We start from the raw sequence: 18,445 nt of genomic DNA, 5'->3' as shown, positions 1-18,445 counted from the left end.
CAGGTTCATCCTAAAGTGGAAGTGGAAATTCTGTCCTTGGGCAGGGCCAATCTCCACTTCTGTGAAGCACAGCAAGCTCTTCTAAGGATGGTGGGATAGGCCCGTAGAGTGGGGGAGCTGGCACCATGGGGTCATGAGCTTGTTGTCCAGCTCACTTGCTCATCTGCCTCCCATATGTTGGGATCTGAGCCTTAATCTCGTCTAGAAATGGAAGCACCTGGGGCCGTGTGACTGAAATGTACACTGGGCCTTTTATGTCAGCGTGAAGAGGAAGGAAGCCCATCTGGGTAAGGAATTGGTGAATTCTGACTCTGCCCAGGCACCCCCTCCCTCCCCCCAAGTTACTGATGGGAAGCTGCCTGACTCTCGTATGGAGGAGGGGGAGCAGGTTTAAGAGGTGAGTGCTGAACCCACTGCTTTCGCATCAGAGCTTGAATTACCAACTGAATGAAGCACTCAGACACTTTATTTTAGGTTAGAAGAGAAAAGCCACACTAACCATCCTTAAGTCAGACCAGAAGTATAGCTGTTTTGCTTGCATATGTTACACGGACCTTTGTCCCCATCAGGAAAGACTTTTGGCCTGGTTCTTTTTTAGCAGGAGGTGGCAACTTCTCACTCATTTAGTTGGCAGAGCAAAGCTGACCCCTTGGCAATCCAGTAATCTTTGGACCGCTTGGAGGGTAAGAGCACAGTTACCACAAAGTTGGTGGAATGACCTAGTAAAGGATACAAGGACAAAGGCTTGTTACTTAAAGAATAACCCCTTGATGCAAAGAGCAGTGTACTGAGAGTCAAGACACCTGGGTTTCAGACCTGACTCAGCCTCTGTAGATAACGGGTAAATAGTCCTCTACGTATTTCAGTTTTACGCTCTATAGAATGAAGATGTTAGAACAAATGATCCTTTAGGACCTAACTTTGACTTTGTATAACCTTGTAAAGTATGTTTCAAATTCTCCGCAGTCTGACTGATGGAACATTGGAATAGATTCAGCCCTGAGCTTTTAGTGGGACTCAGGATGCAGTTGGTAGGTTGGGCATCCATTCATTTGTCCATCTGTCTGTCCATCCGTCCATCCGTCCATCCATCCATCCATCCATCCATCCTCTGTTCTACCCTGCAGTTAGGCACCAGTGCTCCTGAAATGACCGAGTGCAATAGCAGATATTTTGTCCTCAGCTCTGGGACATCTGAAATAAGAGGTCACTTTTGCACTTTTTTTTACTGTGGGCCTGTATGAGGGGCCAGGATGAGTGTGAGAAGAAGAGGGTTCTGCCCTCAAGATGACACTGCATTCACAGCAAACCCAGTCTGTGTAGAAGTTGGGGAAAGGTGGTGGTGTCCCCAGCAGAGAAAGCCTATATCTCCCCTTTCCTTACCTTTGTATGCCATGCCCTGCCACAGTGCCTTGGCAGGGACTTGAGTGACATTTTCTAGTATAAATGGTATATAAATGGTATACACACACACACACACACACACACACACACAGAGTGTGTATACACACACACACACACACACACACACACACACACTGTATGTGTATTGCATTAGTTTGATTCAGGATTCAAGTAAGATCCGTGCCTTGCAATAGTGATGTGTCTCTTAAATCTCCTTCAGTTGGTAGGTTACCCCTCTGTTCCTTTTGCCACCCCCTTGTAATTGTTGAAATAACAAGACTGTTTGTCCTATAAAGTTTCCCAGAGTCTGGACTTTGCTGACAGCATCCCTGTGGTGATTTTAAATATGTTTCTCTGGGGCGCCTGGGTGGCTCAGTCGGTTAAGCGTCCGACTTCAGCTCAGGTCATGATCTCGCATTCCGTGAGTTGGAGCCCCGCGTCAGGCTCTGGGGTGATGGCTCAGAGCCTGGAGCCTGCTTCCGATTCTATGTCTCCCTCTCTCTCTGCTCTTCCCCCGTTCATGCTCTGTCTCTCTCTGTCTCAAAAATAAAATAAACGTTAACAAAAATATTTAAAAAATAAATATGTTCCTCTATTCATGTAAAGGGGGTGGTTAGATCTAGAGACATGATCATATTCAGGTTTGAGTTTTTTGGGCAAGAATACTTGAAGAGGTGGTGTGTACTTACATCAGGAAGTACCTTATGTCTGATTGTCTTTCTTGGCATGTTAGCAGATGTTGATAATTATTACGTAGAGCTATTATTTCATTAGGGTTAGTAATAATTTTAAAGTTTGGTGATGACGGGTGCCTGGGTGGCTTAGTTGGTCGAACATCTGACTGTTGGTTTCAGCTCAGGTCATGATCCCAGTGTTGTGGGATTGAGTCCCATGTTGGGCTCTGTGCTGAGCATGGAGCCTGCTTAAGATTCTCTTTCTCCCCCTCTGTCCCCGTGCCCCTCTCCCCAAGTCTCGTATGTGCACATGTTCTCTGTCTCTCTCAAATATAAAGGAAGAAAGAAAAAGAAAAAAGAAAAAGAAAGTTTAGTGATGATTAAGTGTAAAGAATCCACCTGTGATTTACTTTTCTCTGTAGTATGAGATAGGGTCTAAGTTTGGTTGTCAGCACCATTTGTGGAATAATTTGTCTCTTTCTCACCAATTTTAAATGATGCTGCTACTCTCAACAATAGATAAATTATGGAAAGAGCCTAAATGTCCATCACCTGATGAATGGATAAAGAAATTGTGGTTTATATACACAATGGAGTACTACGTGGCAATGAGAAAGAATGAAATATGGCCTTTTGTAGCAACGTGGATAGAACTGGAGAGTGTGAGGCTAAGTGAAATAAGTCATACAGAGAAAGACAGATACCATATGTTTTCACTCTTATGTGGATCCTGAGAAACTTACCAGAAGACCATGGGGGAGGGGAAGGAAAAAAAAAAAAAGAGGTTAGAGAGGGAGGGAGCCAAAACATAAGAGACTCCTAAAAACTGAGAACAAACTGAGGGTTTATGGAGGGTGGGAGGGTGGGTGGGTGGGTGATGGGTATTGAGGAGGGCACCTTTTGGGATGAGCACTGGGTGTTGTATGGAAACCAATTTGACAATAAATTTCATAATAAAAAAAATGATGCTGCTATTATATGCTGAGTTCCCACATATACACAGTGTGTTTCTGGGCTCTCTCTCCAGTGCATTTGATCTATCTGTTGAGTCTTGTGTCAGTACAACATCATTTTAATTACTACCTTTTCTTGGTTCCTCTTGCCAAAAGGATAATTTCTGTTGGAATTTTAGCTAGCAATAAGACAAATGACTTTTAAAAAATGGGAAAAAGACTTGAACAGACAGTTCATCAAAGAAGATATAAATAAGTACCAGAAAAGATGGCTAATGTCATTAGTCATTAGAGAACTGCAAAGTAAAAACACAAGAAGATACCACATATTCTATCATCTAGATAGCTAGCCGGCTGTCATCTAAAATCAAAAAGGACTGATCATCCTAAGTGGTAGGAAGTGGAGGAACTGGAGCCCTTATGCACTGCAGGTAGGAATGTTAAATGGTATGGCCTCTTTTAAAGCAGTTTGGCTGTTTCTTAAAAAGTTAAACATGTACATACCACATGTTTAGTCTTTCCACTCCTAGGTATTTATCCGAGATAAATAAAAACTTATGTCCACATAAAAACTTGTTCATGCCATTAATTTTAAAAATACCTTCTAAAATGTTTTTAGATTTGTCATGGGAGTGGGAGATCGAGACATGATAAGTGTCTATTGTAGTTCCATTCTGTATGTTACTCTTTGAGAATATACTTTAATTGAAGATTTTATTAGAAAAATATTTATCAGTATCTGTATTCTCCATTCAAATGAGAAAGTTTAATTCTTTCTACCCTGTTCCCTCTCCTATATTTCTCTCATCTGGAAATTTAGTTTCAAGTTATTATTGAAATCATTTTTATGGTCAAAGTATTACAGATTTAAGTGTGTGTGTGTGTGTGTGTGTGTGTGTGTGTGTGTGTGTTTTAGAGGGCCAGTGGTGATTAATTTAGAGCCATTGTATGTCCAAAGAGATCTTTATTACACCTTTCCTTTTAATAATTTGATTGCTTTTGCAGTTCTGGTGCAAAGTTATTTTCCCACAGCCTTTGCAGGTGTTTGTCTATTATCTTTTTATGTGCACTGTGTAGATAAAGAGAGAGATGTCTGATGTCAATCTGAGTCTCATTCTTGGGAATTTTAGTCCCAGTGTATTAATATATTTTAAATCTTTACTTTGAGGATTTTATCACTGATAGTGTTAAGAATCACTTTGATATATCTTTTCAAATTTAATTATTTGTTGTATGCTTTAAAAAAAATCATACCTGCCACTTTGTGAGACCTTATGATCTGAGGACTTAAGTGTTTGTTCAGTTCTGGGAAATTATCAGCCATTATTTTTTCAAATATTATCCCTCTTCCATTCTCTTTCTCCTTCCAGATTGCCTACTAGATAAATATTGGAAAATTTGGCTCCTTTCACAATGTCACTTTATTTTTTTATTTTTTATTTTTAATTTTTTTCACAATGTCACTTTTTTAAAAAACTGACTCCTCAGCTCATTCTCTGCTCACTCTTCAGCTGTGTGCATTCAGCTTACCTGTTGATATGGCTTTCTTTCTACCTGGTTCCTTTTGTCAGGGCTGCATCTTAGTTTCAGACCCACTCAGATTTCCCTTTTTGCAACACGGCATTCTGTTTTGGGTTTATTTTTATTTCATGCTATTTTATTTAATGCCATTTTAAAAAATGTTTATTTATTTTTGAGAGAGAGAGAGAAAGAGAGAGAGAATGAGTGGGGAAGGGGCAGAGAGAGAGGGAGACAGAATCCTAAGCAGGCCCCAGGCTCTGAGCTGTCAGCATAGAGCCTAATGTAGGACTTGGACTCATGAACTACGAGATCATGACCTGAGCCAGAGTCGGATGTTTAACCAGGCACCCTGGGTTTATTTTTAAATCTGTTTTCTATGATGAGTCTCAGTGACTTTGGTGAGAGACTCCTGTCTACTTAGTCCATCATTTTGAAATTAGAAGTCACTGTTCAATAAGCTCTATTTTCTACTTATTAGGTTAATAGAAAGAAAGCATTTGTTTTATAATGTCAGCCCATACTTAGTGGTAAAAGAAGGAAAACATAAAATCTATAAATTAGTATATTATAAGTGGCCTCATTTTAAGTCTTGCTAATTGGCTTAAGATCTCCCCTCGCACATTATGGCTTTGTGTTTGGACTTGGTAAGTTTGCATTTTGTCATCACTTTTTTTTTTTTTTTTTTTACCAATCTTAGCACATCCTTACCTGTGGTTGAGAGTGTTCCTGCCCGGGCCCCTGTTTTATAAAGTGGGGAATGGTAAAGTGTTGGGCTTGGCACGTAATTTTGTTGAGGTTCAAAATGCACCACAGGCAGCATTGGATTCATCTGTCCTGGCAGTGCATCTTCTATCACCATCTCTGTATTGTCCCATCGAGAAGCATCCATAAACATTCCATGAACAAGAACACCATCTTCAGGAGAGGGCAACTGGAAGATAACCAGAAGTTTAAAGGTGAGAAGAGGAGAAGGGGATTAGCTGTTGTGGGCCATTTCCCGAGTCCCACATCCTCACCAGTTAATGCTAAGAACCACTCTAGAGATTGCTGTTATTACATTTTATTTTTATTTTTTATTTAAAAAAATTTCTGTAATGTTTGTTCATTTTTGAGAGACAGAGCATGAGTGGGGGAGGGGCAGAGAGAGAGGGAGACAAGGAACCCGAAGCAGGCTCCAGGCTCCGAGCTGTCAGCATAGAGCCCAACGTCGGGCGCGAACTCACGAACCATGAGATCATGACCTGAGCTGAAGTCGGATGCTTAACCAACTGAGCCATCCAGGTGCCCTGCTGTTATTACATTTTAGAGAGGAGAAAACCAAGACTCAGAAAGGTAAAATAACTTGCTTCTGTTTGACACCAAATCTCAAACTTTCCACACTCTACCAGGATCTTTAATAGGGGATACCATTTATGGGCTTCAGACTGTCTGATACGGTGTTATGACTTGCTCCTTTGCATGGGAAGCAGATAGGATAGGAGGGCTGTGATTATCATGTTCTTTTTAGCAAGGTCTTTCAAGGACCTGGGTGCCTCCTAAAGATAGATTGTATATCTGTCTTGATACCTGCAGAGTATGGACTGTTGCAGACTATGGAAAGTTCCCTTTTTGTTTTTAGAAATTATGCTAGATTCTTGTTTCTATTAAAGGGGGAGAGAGAGAGACAGAGAAAAACCTTGCCCTTGGTGTCCTGTGATTGGAGGCCACCACTGGTATACAAGTTCTGCCAATTGTGGGCTTCTGTGTCGTCCTTCCTCAAACAGTGAATTTGGCCACTTGTGGAGCTGATTATCTTTTGGAGAATTGGAGCCGCTCACCTGCAGGCAGATGGCCAAGCGGTATGGACACAGGCAGTATATTTTTATAGTGAATAAAAGGACAGTAAGCTCTTTTTGGCTGCTCTTTACTTTCTGGTGTCCTGAACTTTGTCTCTCGGCTACGAAGGGTGGGGCAGGCCTTCCTGTTTTGGGGGCTGCTATGCACACTTGTGCAGGTCTGCCTTAGTGGAGGCTGGAAACGATCCTGCTACCCCCTTGCCAAGCCATGTGTGGGAGCCATCTGGGCATCTACCCAGAGGGAGTGTCTTTTCCTAAGCTGTGCAAAGGTGGCAAATGGGCTAACAGTGGCCCTGCTTGTGTGTAAAGTTATGTTTCTAAGGTGTGGACGGGTGCTGTGAGGCAGGGCTGCACTCCCCCATTGCATCTCAGCACATCGGAGTTGGGTGGCTCGGATGGGCGGCAGGGGTTCTCATCTCTGGTGGTGCACTGGAGTCACCCGGGGGAGCTTTGGAAAATAATGATGCCTAATGATATTGGGGTGATTCTGATGTAAGTGGGATGTAGTCTGGGCATTGGGATTTTTTTTTTTTAATTTTATTTTAGAGAGGAGGGGGGAGGGAGAGAGGGAGAGAGAGTGAGAGTATCCCAAGCAGTCTCCATGCCCAGCTTGGGAACTCAGTGCGGAGCTCAATGCAGAGCTCAATTCCATGACCCTGGGATCATGATCTGAGCCCAAATCAAGAGTCAGATGCTCAACTGACTGAGCCACCCAGGCGCCCCATTGGGTATTGGGATTTTTAAAAAGCTCCACAGGTGATTCTAACCTGCAGTTAAAGTTGAGAATCACTGATATTCTAGAGCAGTGGTTCTCAAAATTTAGTGAGCTAACAGCCCCATGTAGGACTTGTTACAGTACAGATTTCTGGGTCTCAGCCCAGAGTTTCTGATTCAGTAGATCTGGAATGGGTCCTTGGAATTTGCATTTCTAGTAAGTTCCCAGGTGATGCCAATGCTCCTGGTATTGGAACCACATTTTGAGAACTTCTGCTCTAGAAGGAGGAAACTATGTAAGGAAAGAGTTTAAACTGCTTCCTTAGTGCATTCCTATTAGTTATGCCATGTATTTATGGTTATATAATGTATGAAGTTAGTATATCAATTCCACTAGGAGGCAATTGAGTGAACAGCAAATACATTCAGCCTATAATAATAGTTATTTATTGTGGGAGCACTATGTGCTAGTTCATTTACACTGCATTACAGCTCTGAGGTTGGTGGCATTGGCCACATTTTACAGATGAGAACACTGAGGTGCAGACATGTTAGTCACCATTCTAGCACACACAGCTGCAAAGGGGAAAGTCAGAATTTAAACTCAGCCCTGCCTGATTCTGAAACCTTGTTTTTAACATCTTGCTAAAGCCCTTATTTAACATCATTCTCCATAAGAAAGAGAGAGTTGCTGTAGGTATCTAAAGAAATAAACAGTGTTGCTTTAAAAAATATCTCTACAAATTGGACTAATTTAGGCACTTCCTATCGAGTCACTGCAGACCTGGGGAGCTTGTCTGAGGGGTATGAGTCTCGTCCTGCCTCTCATGCTGCTGCATGTGGGAGGCAGTAGGGGAGTGGGGCAGGGGAGGTTGGCTGAGATATCAAATGTGAGTGGGACAGAGCTGCTCTGCTGTAACTAGTCAGGGAACGGTACCTCCAAGTCCATGGGCAGTTCTTGTCCAAACTGCACTGTCTTGGCAGCTTCTATAACTGCCGCTTGATCCCGATAGATAGGAATCATGTTGTACTTGAAGCTCAGCTCGTCTATAGGCAAATTGTGTTTCCGAGCATGATTTTGAAGAGTTCCTATAAAAATGAAAACCAGAAAGCTGGGTCCTCCAAACGACATTGCCGCTTCTCAAACATGGCCTCAACCAGGCTGCTCTAGCATTTGAGAGCTTCCTCCCCCTCGAGAAGTCCCAACCATTAACACCTTATTCTGAATTAGCTCATTAGACAGGAAGCCTGTGGTGATGCTGGGAGGGGTGGAGCCATGGCACAGCTGGGAAGAGAGGGAAGAAGGTCATGGCTCTAGTGCACTGCTCTGCCAGTGAGTGAGAGACAAGCCAGTGCCGGAGATTTGAGGGATTCAGAAGGCAGATTAGGCCTGGGTCCTCTAGCTGGAGTCGAGGGCCGATGGAAGGTTGACAGGAATGTTCTTTTTTTTTTTTTAATATGAAATTTATTGTCAAATTGGTTTCCATACAACACCCAGTGCTCATCCCAACAGGTGACCTCCTCAATGCCCATCACCCACCCCTCATCAACCCTCAGTTTATTCTCAGTTTTTAAGAGTCTCTTATGGTTTGGCTCCCTCCCTCTCTTTTTTTTTTCCTTCCCCTCCCCGATGGTCTTCTGTTAAGTTTCTCAGGATCCACATATGAGTGAAGGAATGTTCTTTAGAAAGAAGGAAGCTGCTCTGAGGTGGGGCTGGGGCAGGTGGAGAGCAGCATGGAGACCCGTCCAGCATGGGTCACGTGGGGAACTGGGGCGTGCCGTGGGCATTCATGTCGTATCGAGTGCTCGAACTTGCACAGCCCAAGAGGGGCAGGGGTTAGGCTGTTGGGGAGCATCTGCTATTCCTGCCATCCTTTTCCCCAGCAAGTGCGAAGGAGCAGGGCCTTATTGAACTGCCCTATAATCAGTAATCCATAGTTAGGTCATTAGCAGCCCTGCCTTTCCCCCAGTTCCTAGAAACCCAGCATGATCTTTCGTGGGATTTTTCTTGGGAAAGCACTGGTTGTTACCTGTTAGAAATCCTTGAGGAAAGAAGAAACCGGAGATCCAGAAGGACTTAGGCTGCCCTCTTTTGAGCCACAACTAAAGGAGAAACATTACACCATTATGTATTGTTTTTCTGAAGTGGAGCTTGTCATTTAAGTCAAAATCATATTTTGGAGGGCCTCTCAGGAGACAGAATCTTAACCAGCCTGAGTTAGTCACCAGTCCCATTCTCCCTACCTGTCTGTCTCCCTCCTCACCCAATAGCCTGACCGTAAATCCAGAACCTGGTTATTATAGGGGGTGTGGAAGAGAGGAGACTGCAGCAAGGTCACACCTAGAAGTTTGGACCCATGTCAGATTGGTTCTGTGCCTCACAGTGGGATCCCATGAATGAGATCTGAAACTCCAAGGTTGGCCTGGAATTAAAGTGGGATACAGGGATAAAGGCCAAGGGCAAAGTACCTTATAATGAACATGACTTTCAAATTGATGCCATTCTGGAAGTTTCTATTTCTTTGGGCTCAGATGATCCCTCAACAGTTGTTAATATTTCAGTTAGCTAGGGCTTCCTAAGGACCTTAAGGCCTACTGTGTTCATCAAACCCAAAGAAGTGAATATTCTTACATCCACAAATGCAGTCCTCAGGATCAGGTCTTTGACCCACGATCCTAGTGGCTTCAGGGATGGGTAGGCTGTGGTGGACCACAGAGAGGGAACTTGGTTGTTGAGGAAACTGTTGTACACCTTCTCCATTTCCTCAGACATCACCACAAGGCCAGCAATAGCTTTGTTGAGTGTCTCCAGAGAAGTCTGAAAGAACAAGAATGAGTAGGTGCCTTTCACAGATGTAATTATCAAGTGAGAGTGCCACTCATTTGTGTCAGCAGTACTGCCTTGGGCCGAAGGGCCCCCTTGCTCCATCCTCTCTGCACACTGTCTGTTGGGCCAGACTCTTCAATCTTTCGCCCATTTTTACAACACGTGACCATAGGGGTGTAAGGCCTGGGGGTGGGGGATGGTTCAGACTGTTAATGGCAGAATCCAATGAAGTAGAAAGAGGGAAGGAAGAGAAATATCCCTTGAAGCCTAGAGAAGTGGCTTCAAGAAATACCAACGAGCAGCTCTCCTCCAGGCTGAAGGAAAAATGGGCCTGATAGTTATTTGGGAACCATGGGGTTGGTAGTGGGAACTGCTTCTTACCACTGGTGATTTCTGCCCAGGGGCTTCCCATGGCCTCTGAAGTTACAGCAGAGAGGGGAGATTCTTAGGGGAGACCAATCTTTCAGCTGGTACCAGAGTCCCCTTGTTCTAGAAACACTTCCTTAAGACATGACCCTTGCCCTCCCCTCCCCACAACAAAAGACAGAGGCAGGCAGTAGTCCCGGGAGATGCTGGGCTGGCAGCAGCCCTGGGAAGTACAGGGTAATATTTGTTACTTGGCTAAAGATGAAGGTGGGGCATATAGATTGGTATGGTCTGCACGGTTCTGGTTTTGTGTAAACCACTGCAGTATACTGGGAAAATACTATAGAAGGATGTTAGAGGCCAAATTTATGTTGATTCAAAACCAAAATAAGGTCCAGGACCATATGCACATAGTTCTAGAGATAGGCGGTATGTGGATAAACAAGGTTAGTCAGCCTTCCATTCCTTCCATTCCCGTCTCTGTTCATGAGAGGCAATGAGTGGTAGGAAGAGTTGTTATTCAATCGCCCTTAGTTAGGGTCTGAGGAACCATTTGCAGCCTTGTAGAGCAAGGAGACCCTCAGCCAGGGCGGAAATAGCACTCCACCTTAGAAACCGAAAATGGAAAACGGTGGCAGAAGACTCACAGAGAAGACTTACAGAAGGTTCCAGAGAGGGAGGGATTAGGCTGCTAGGGTCTTCTAGGACTGGGCAGAGGTCAGGATTGGGGGGGGGGGGGCAGGCCACCATCCCTCCCTCAGATAGAAGTGCTCGGCTGGGATTCCTGATTGCTTTGCAGGCTGCTTCTTCCAGGATTCCTCCTTTTTCTCCTTCCTGTAGGTGGATTCCTTCATTATTGGTACACAGTAATGTTTGACCAGAAGTCATGACCACAAGGAGACCTCAGAGCCACACTCTTTCACTCGCACATTCAAAGATTCATGAAGATTTAGTATGTGTCAGGGACTAGGGGATCAAAGATGACTAATTTAACTAGTTTTCTTCTCTTTAAGAAGTTCATTGTCCTACGGGGGAGCCATCCCCATGGAGGGGTAATTACAAGGTAATTTGGTGAGGACAGCGATAGACACAGACATCCGAAATGATGGAGCCCTGAGGAGGGTTCCTTAAGTTATCTGATGGGGGAGGGACGGGCTGGTGTGTCAGGAAGACTTTTTGGAGGAAGTGACAAGAGGATTTGTCTGTCTTCAAGTGGGTGCAAAGTCATGACGTGGAAGAGGCAAGACATGAGCAAGGTTCGTGTCTGTCGTCTGAACAGTACTTCTTTAGTTTTAGCTGGGCACATAAGGGATTTAGCAATTTCATATAGAGACTGTATTTCCCAGCCACCCTTGCACCTGGGGTATGGCCATGTGACCACATTTTGGCTAAAGGGGTGCAAGAAAAAATGATGTCACAGTTCTGGGTCACAGTTTTATGAGGAACCTGCTTTCTGTCAGCCCTCTCTTTCTCCTGTCCCCTGTCCCACTGGCTGGAAAAAGGGGACAATAGGAGCAGCCACCTTGGGCCCAGAGGTACAAGCTCCCTGTCGAGGCTGAAAGAGCCAGCCCTCCAGCTGGGATCCCTGGATGAGCTCACAAAGCAAGATTAAATATCTGCCCCATAGGGCTTCTTCAGGGCTGTTAGCAGAGAGGGAAGTGAATTTTTATCTTGTTTTGGCCATTGCATTTGGATGTCTTCATCCTAGCAGCTTCATCTCTGTCCTGGCTCATTCTGTATAGGAGGTGCTGACCCCTTACCTGGCTACCTGGCCTGCTGACACTGGTATAGAGCGGACTAGATAGCATAGTCCCCAGGTGGGGACTCTGCATATTCAGCTGACCCTGTGCCCCCTAGCCCACAACCTAACTATTGCTAGCCAATGAGCAACACTGGGAGACTGCTTTTCTAATAAGGAGACAGTCTTTGGCTTTAATAAAAGATTTGCCCCAGTTGTCCTCCCCAATCTTCTCACTGAGCCTTGACTTTGTGCTAGGTATTTGGTCCTTGCTTGGCAGCAAAACTTTTCTGGTTAATGCTCAATATTTGGTCTCTAATGGGTTGTGTGTTTTCCATATCAAAGTAATGCACAGCGAAACCAGGGAGGCCTTCAGCTGGCATTATAAAGGCAAGGTTATCCAGAGTATTCCTGAGCAGAAGGCAAAGGCCCAAATAGTTGTTCTCAAATTTTAGTTGCAGTGAGTCATCTGGGGGAGTTTACTTAAAATTCATAACCCCAGGAACTTCTCAAGGAATTCAAACTCAGGAGGTCTGGAGTGGGATTGGGGGATCTACATTTTGAACATGCAGCACAGCCGATTCTATCTCAGGCATTTTGTGGCCCACACTTGCAGAAACTCTGTTTTCAGTGTCTTCATAAAGACTGTTACTACCTGCAAACTAGACATTAGGAACAAGCACTGAATCTCTCTGAGATCCAGTGAGATCTCTTCAGAGATCCAGAGAGATTCAGTGCTTAGGTCCTTGATCAAAGGTCTAGAGTCAGTGCTAATCCTAAGGGCATGAGTTAGGATCATGAGACTGGGGATCTATAGTGTCACATACCGATGAAGGCATTATTAGAGAAAGGGAACAGACTCGTTAGAGGAGGGTACGTACGTTCAATTTTAGACAAGTTGCGTTTGAAAACTTATTAGCATATTCAAACAGAAATGTTGAACAGGAATGGAAAACTCTTATTATGATAATTTCTCTACAAAGCTTTGGTACCCAACAGCAATGCTGGCAGGAGCACTCATACATGTATTAACTTCAATAGCTGGTTAAAGCGGTCCACTTCTTGTCCGAGAACGGTAGTCAAAGAGTTAAGGCGTCCTTGGGAATCCTTGGTGAAAAGGCTCTCAGATGCACTCTCCATTTCTAGTGTTTCTGAAACACACACATGCTGATTCCTCAGATCCATTATCATTGATTTCTGTCCTCGTAACATTGCTATTGTAACACACTTATCTTAACTTTTAAAAAGCCAACTTCTGGGGTGCCTGGGTGGACAAGCGGCTGCCTGGTGGGCGAGGGCCATCTCTGAGACCAGAGGTGCAGGGACCCTGAGTTTTCTTTGCCATGCAGGTATGTAAGCCCCCCTCTTCTCTGCACACCGCATTGCATCTCAGAGAGACGGGGGTTGGAGGGGGAGAACGAAGGATGAGGCAGACTAGCATTTATCTTGTTACTGAGCATTACTCAAAGGGACTGACTCAGTTATTAGGCCCATGGTTCAAGCTGGATTAAAAATTTTGCTCTTCCTTTTCCCTATAATCTAGCAAATGGAGGCTCATATAAGCTATAAAAAATGAAGGACCAGCATTTCCCCTGCATATCTGAGTAGTGTTAGTGAGTGGCTCTGAAGTATATGTACCAAATTCCTTCTGAATTTGCACTTCCACTGCTATAGAAAAATCACACAGCACTGTGGGTTGGTCCAGTCTGGGGTCATCCATGTCCCAGTCTCCTATTCCAAACCCTCAGTTCTCTTATTGAACCAGTCATATCCCTGTCCTCTCAGCCTCAGCAGATGCATTGCTTATTTCAGTGAAAGTGTAAGTTTTATTAATCTTGGAGAGAAAAATTTCCTAGGTGTCAGTGGCACTCTATGAACCAAGTACACCGTCTTCCAGCCATCCGTCTCTGCATCCGTTTTCCAGCCAGTTCTCTATCTTACATTTGTTAAAAATTGCTTCCTAAAATAACTGACTCAGTTTTCCTCAACATTAACAGAACTCTCTACTCAGGAGGTATTCTTTTGAGGGCCTGTTTTGGGAGGAGATAACTGGTTTCTGAGGTTGCACCGGCTTTTTTCTTCTGGCGGGGGGGAGGTCTTCAGAGAATTTGCAAGAATCAGTCTCTGGAACTGTGATGTTATAAAAATATATATTTTTGTCTTTGCCCCAGGTTCTTCCTGGCTGGAGTCTCCAAACCCTTGTAATTTCCTAAGTAATAAGAGTAATAGGAACATCATTTTTTATAATATTTATTTGGCCTTGACCCCAGCTCCTGGAAGAGCTCCTGAGTGTTAAGAATGAAAGGAGCATCTTTCATTATTCATAACATAAACCTGACTCTATGTTAATGAGGTGACTTTGGAAAGCCCTGAAGGGTGGGGGGCTCCTTGTCAGGGGAACCAACCATGTGATTAGAAGGTTGGAACTTTCAGCTTTTCCCTCTGACTTCTTGGGAGGGGAGAGGGGCTGGAGGTTGAGTTCATCACTAACAGCTAATGATGTAATCAATCATGCCTAGTAATGAAGCCTCCATAAAAACCCTAACTGAAGGGGTTTAGAGAGCTTTTATGTGCCAGGAGGGTGGCATACCCTGAATCCATGGGGACAGAAGCTCCTGCACTTGGGACTCTTCTAGACCTAGCCCTAATGTACCTCTTCATGTGGTTGTTTATCTGTACCCTTTATTATATCCTTTATAACAAGCTGGTAAATGTGTTTCCCTGAGCCTTTCTAGCAAATTATACACCTAAGAAGGGGTTTGTGTGAACACCTGATTTACAGTCAGTTGATCAGAAGTATAGGTCACAACTTGGGACTTGAGATTGGCATCTGAAGTGGAGGGTGGTCTTGTGGGATTGAGCCCTTAACCTGTGGGGTCTGTGCTAACTCTGGTTAGTTAGTGTCATAACTGGATTGTCAGATACCCTGTTGGTGTCCAGAGAGTTGGAGTGTTGCTTATGTAAGGGAAGAGCCCACATACTTGGTGTCAAAAGTGTTGTGAGTAGGAAGAAACACAGTTTACTTTTATAGTAGACTTAAGAAGTGTAAATCTACCGTCACTGTAAGAAAAGTGTGAGAGCACATCTTTGTGATCTTTCGGGAAGATAACTTTACTCACCAGAAAACAAGATGATATTAATTTAGCCATTTCTCTTGAATGGAGAAAAAAATGAGAGATTCTAGAGCAAGGCTGTCGAATGGAACATTTTACAATTTGGAAATATTTTTTATCTGCGTTGTCCAATATAGTAGCACTCAAAATGTGGCTAGTGCAACAGAGGAAATTAATTTTAAATTTTACTTATTTAAGTAGCCACACGTGGCTAGTGGCTACTGTCTTGGGAAGCACAGGTCTAGAGACATGAGGAAGTTCAGGAAGGAGTCTAGGTAAAGTTACATGGGGCTAGAAACCAACTTGCTCCTCATGCTTCTGGAAGTTGGGTTGTTGAGGTGCTCAAAGTTTCCACTCTATAAATGGAGAGCTCCATGTCAGAAGCGCTCTCTACGTAAAGAAAAGTCTATGTAATAAAGCAGATTTGGACACCTGCTCATCACTCAGCTTTCTGAGTTTATTCCTAAAAGTCCTATGATATACAGAAGCCAGGGAGTATTTGTTACCTGGAACTCTGGTCTGGACTGAAGCAACAAGTTCTTGGACAATTTCATCATTGCTTTTTCCCTCTCCACCAGAAGATGACCTTGGCTGAACCTCAAGTATGGTGTTGATTAAAGTGTTGGTCTCTTTGTACTGTAATGGTGGAAAGAGACAGAGCAGTGAAGACTGGAATTCTCAAAAAATAATGTGCAGCACAGTTTACTTAACATAAATATAATGGCAACTGTCAAAAAAAGGAAAATTTTCTGTTGAAGATAGAATTGGTAAAATGTACTCATTCGAAATGCATAGTACAAATGACCCTTGAACGATGTGCAGGTCAGGGGCATTGCCCCTCCTGGCCACTTAGTTGAAAATCCACATATAACTTGATTCTTCAAAAACATAACTAATAATAGCCTACTGATGACTGGAAGCCTTACCAATAACATAAACAGTTAACATATTTTGTATATTATATGTATTATGTACTGTATTCTTAAAGTAAACTAAAGAGAGGAAAATGTTATTAAGAAAATCACAAGAGAAAATGTTTATAGTACTGTAGTGTATTGAAAAAAATCTGTGTATAAATGGACCATGCAGTTTATGTTTAAGGGTCAATTGTACATGGTGGTCAGTGTGCATTTAAACATTTTTGGTTGAAAAAGAATCTGAATGTTTTTCATGCCACCTACCTGTATACTTAAAATGGTTAAAATGGTGAATTTTATGTTATATACATTTAACTCCAATAAAAAATGAATAAAATTTTTTAGCTAAAAATGAAGAAGAAATAATGAGGATGCGGTTTTGGAACATACTTTTATTTAAATAACATTTTTTTCAATTAGGAAAAGTATGGGGTGCCTGGGTGATCAGTCAAGTGACCTACTCCTGATTTCAGCTCAGGTCATGATCTCATGGTTCGTGAGATGGGGCCCTGTGTTAGGCTCTGCACTCTTTCTCCTCTCTCTCTGCCCCTCACCCCACATGTGCGCTCTCTCCTCTCAAAATAAATAAACATTAAAAAAGGTATTATGGTTTATTACTGAAGATTTAGAAAATACAGGAAAGTATAAAGAAAAAATATTCATGATCCTGCTTTCCGGAGATATTTATAATTTTAGTTTCCCCCACTTGGATATTTTCTCTGTATATGTGCTTGTAGTTTAAAAAATTGAGCCCATACATGGATATTACTAGAGTGTATTATGCTAAGCAAAATAAGTCAGTCAGAGAAAGAGAAATATCATATGATTTCACTCATATGTGAAACTTAAGATACAAACAGATGAACATAGGGGAAGGGAAGGAAAAATAAGATAAAAACAGAGAGGGAAATAAACCATGGGAGACTCTTAAATACAGCGAATAAACTGAAGGTTGCTGGAGGGTATTGGGTGGGGAGATGGGCTAATGGATGATTGGTGGGGGCGTGCCTGGGTGGCTCAGTAGGTTGAGTGTCCAACTTCGGCTCAGGTCATGGCTCAGGTCATGATCTCCCAGCCCCCTGCGTCGGGCTCTGTGCTGACAGCTCAGAGCCTGAAGCCTGTTTGGGATTCTCCCTCTCTCTGTGACCCTCCCCCACTTGCACTCTGTTTCTTCTTATCTGTCAAAATGAATAAACATTAAAAAAAAATTTTAAAAAAGGAGGACACTTGTTTGGATGAGCACTGGGTGTTAAATTTATTTAAGTGATGAATCACTAAATTCTACTCCTGAAACCAATACTACACTATGTGTTAACTAACTTGAATCTAAATAAAAAAAGAAGAAAAAAATTGAGCCCATACAATTTATGTAGATTCATTCTTTTTCAATTTCATGAACATTATATCACTGAAAAATCTTCATGAATCATGCTTTAAGTGACTGTGTGACTGGTATGAAATGTGCCATAATAATTAATATAGTTGTTTATCTACTTTTTTTGGACATTTCTAGTTTTTAGATTTTATAAAACGCTGAGTAGAATATCTGTATACGAATTTCACCCACTATATTTGAAATTCTTTTTTTTTTTAAATTTTTTTTTTAACATTTTATTTATTTTTGAGACAGGGAGAGACAGAGCATGAACAGGGGAGGGGCAGAGAGAGAGGAGACACAGAATCTGAAACAGGCTCCAGGCTCTGAGCTGTCAGCACAGAGCCCGACTCGGGGCTCGAACTCATGGACCGCGAGATCATGACCTGAGCTGAAGTCGGCCGCTTAACCGACTGAGCCACCCAAGCACCCTGAAATTCTTTAAATGATATATTTCCAAAAGAATATATTTTTAAAAATTATTTATTTATTTTTGAGAGAGAGAGAGAGAGAGAGGCAGAGAGAGAATCGCAAGCAGGCTCCACACTGCCAGAGTGGAGCCCAATGCAGGGCTTGAACTCAAGAACCGGGAGATCATGACCTGAGCTAAAACCAAGAGTTGGAGGCTTAACCAACTGAGCCATCCAGGTGCTCCTTCCAAAAGCATATTTTTAAACTGAGTATTACTACATTGATTTCTAAACATTGTACCAATTTATACTGCCAACAATAGTGTATCAGAGGACCTATCTATCTTTGCAAGAACTAATATTGTTGCTTAAAAAGTCTTCAAATTTAATAGGCAAAAAGTTTCTCATTGTTTTGCTCTTCTTGGAGGGTTATCAGAGTTGAGCATTTTAAAAATATATTCATTGGTCATCTGTATTACATCTTTATAAATTATTTTTGCATTTTGCACACTTTTGATTTTTAGTGTTTTTATGACTGATTTATCAGATGTAATTCTATGATAAGATTAATATTTCCCCCCAATTCCTTTGTGTTAAA

General features: G+C 42.7%; 1 protein-coding gene across 1 annotated transcript in view; it reads right to left on the bottom strand.

Annotated features, from left to right (window-relative positions):
• Window positions 1-448: 448 nt before the first annotated feature.
• The window catches only part of DNAH6 (dynein axonemal heavy chain 6), a 242,664-nt gene continuing 224,667 nt past the window's right edge, over window positions 449-18,445 (bottom strand). The window contains exons 71-77 of the mRNA XM_042981846.1: window positions 15,652-15,781; window positions 13,056-13,183; window positions 9,734-9,919; window positions 9,132-9,204; window positions 8,039-8,190; window positions 5,261-5,483; window positions 449-719 (exon numbers count right to left, since the gene is read on the bottom strand). Of these exons, the coding sequence (XP_042837780.1) occupies window positions 616-719; window positions 5,261-5,483; window positions 8,039-8,190; window positions 9,132-9,204; window positions 9,734-9,919; window positions 13,056-13,183; window positions 15,652-15,781 (996 nt within the window). The 3' untranslated portion in view covers window positions 449-615. The remainder of the gene's footprint in view (window positions 720-5,260; window positions 5,484-8,038; window positions 8,191-9,131; window positions 9,205-9,733; window positions 9,920-13,055; window positions 13,184-15,651; window positions 15,782-18,445) is intronic.

This window comes from Panthera tigris, chromosome A3, assembly GCF_018350195.1.
Source record: "Panthera tigris isolate Pti1 chromosome A3, P.tigris_Pti1_mat1.1, whole genome shotgun sequence".
Taxonomy (NCBI): Eukaryota; Metazoa; Chordata; class Mammalia; order Carnivora; family Felidae; genus Panthera; species Panthera tigris.
This window is presented reverse-complemented; position numbering and strand designations above follow the sequence as displayed.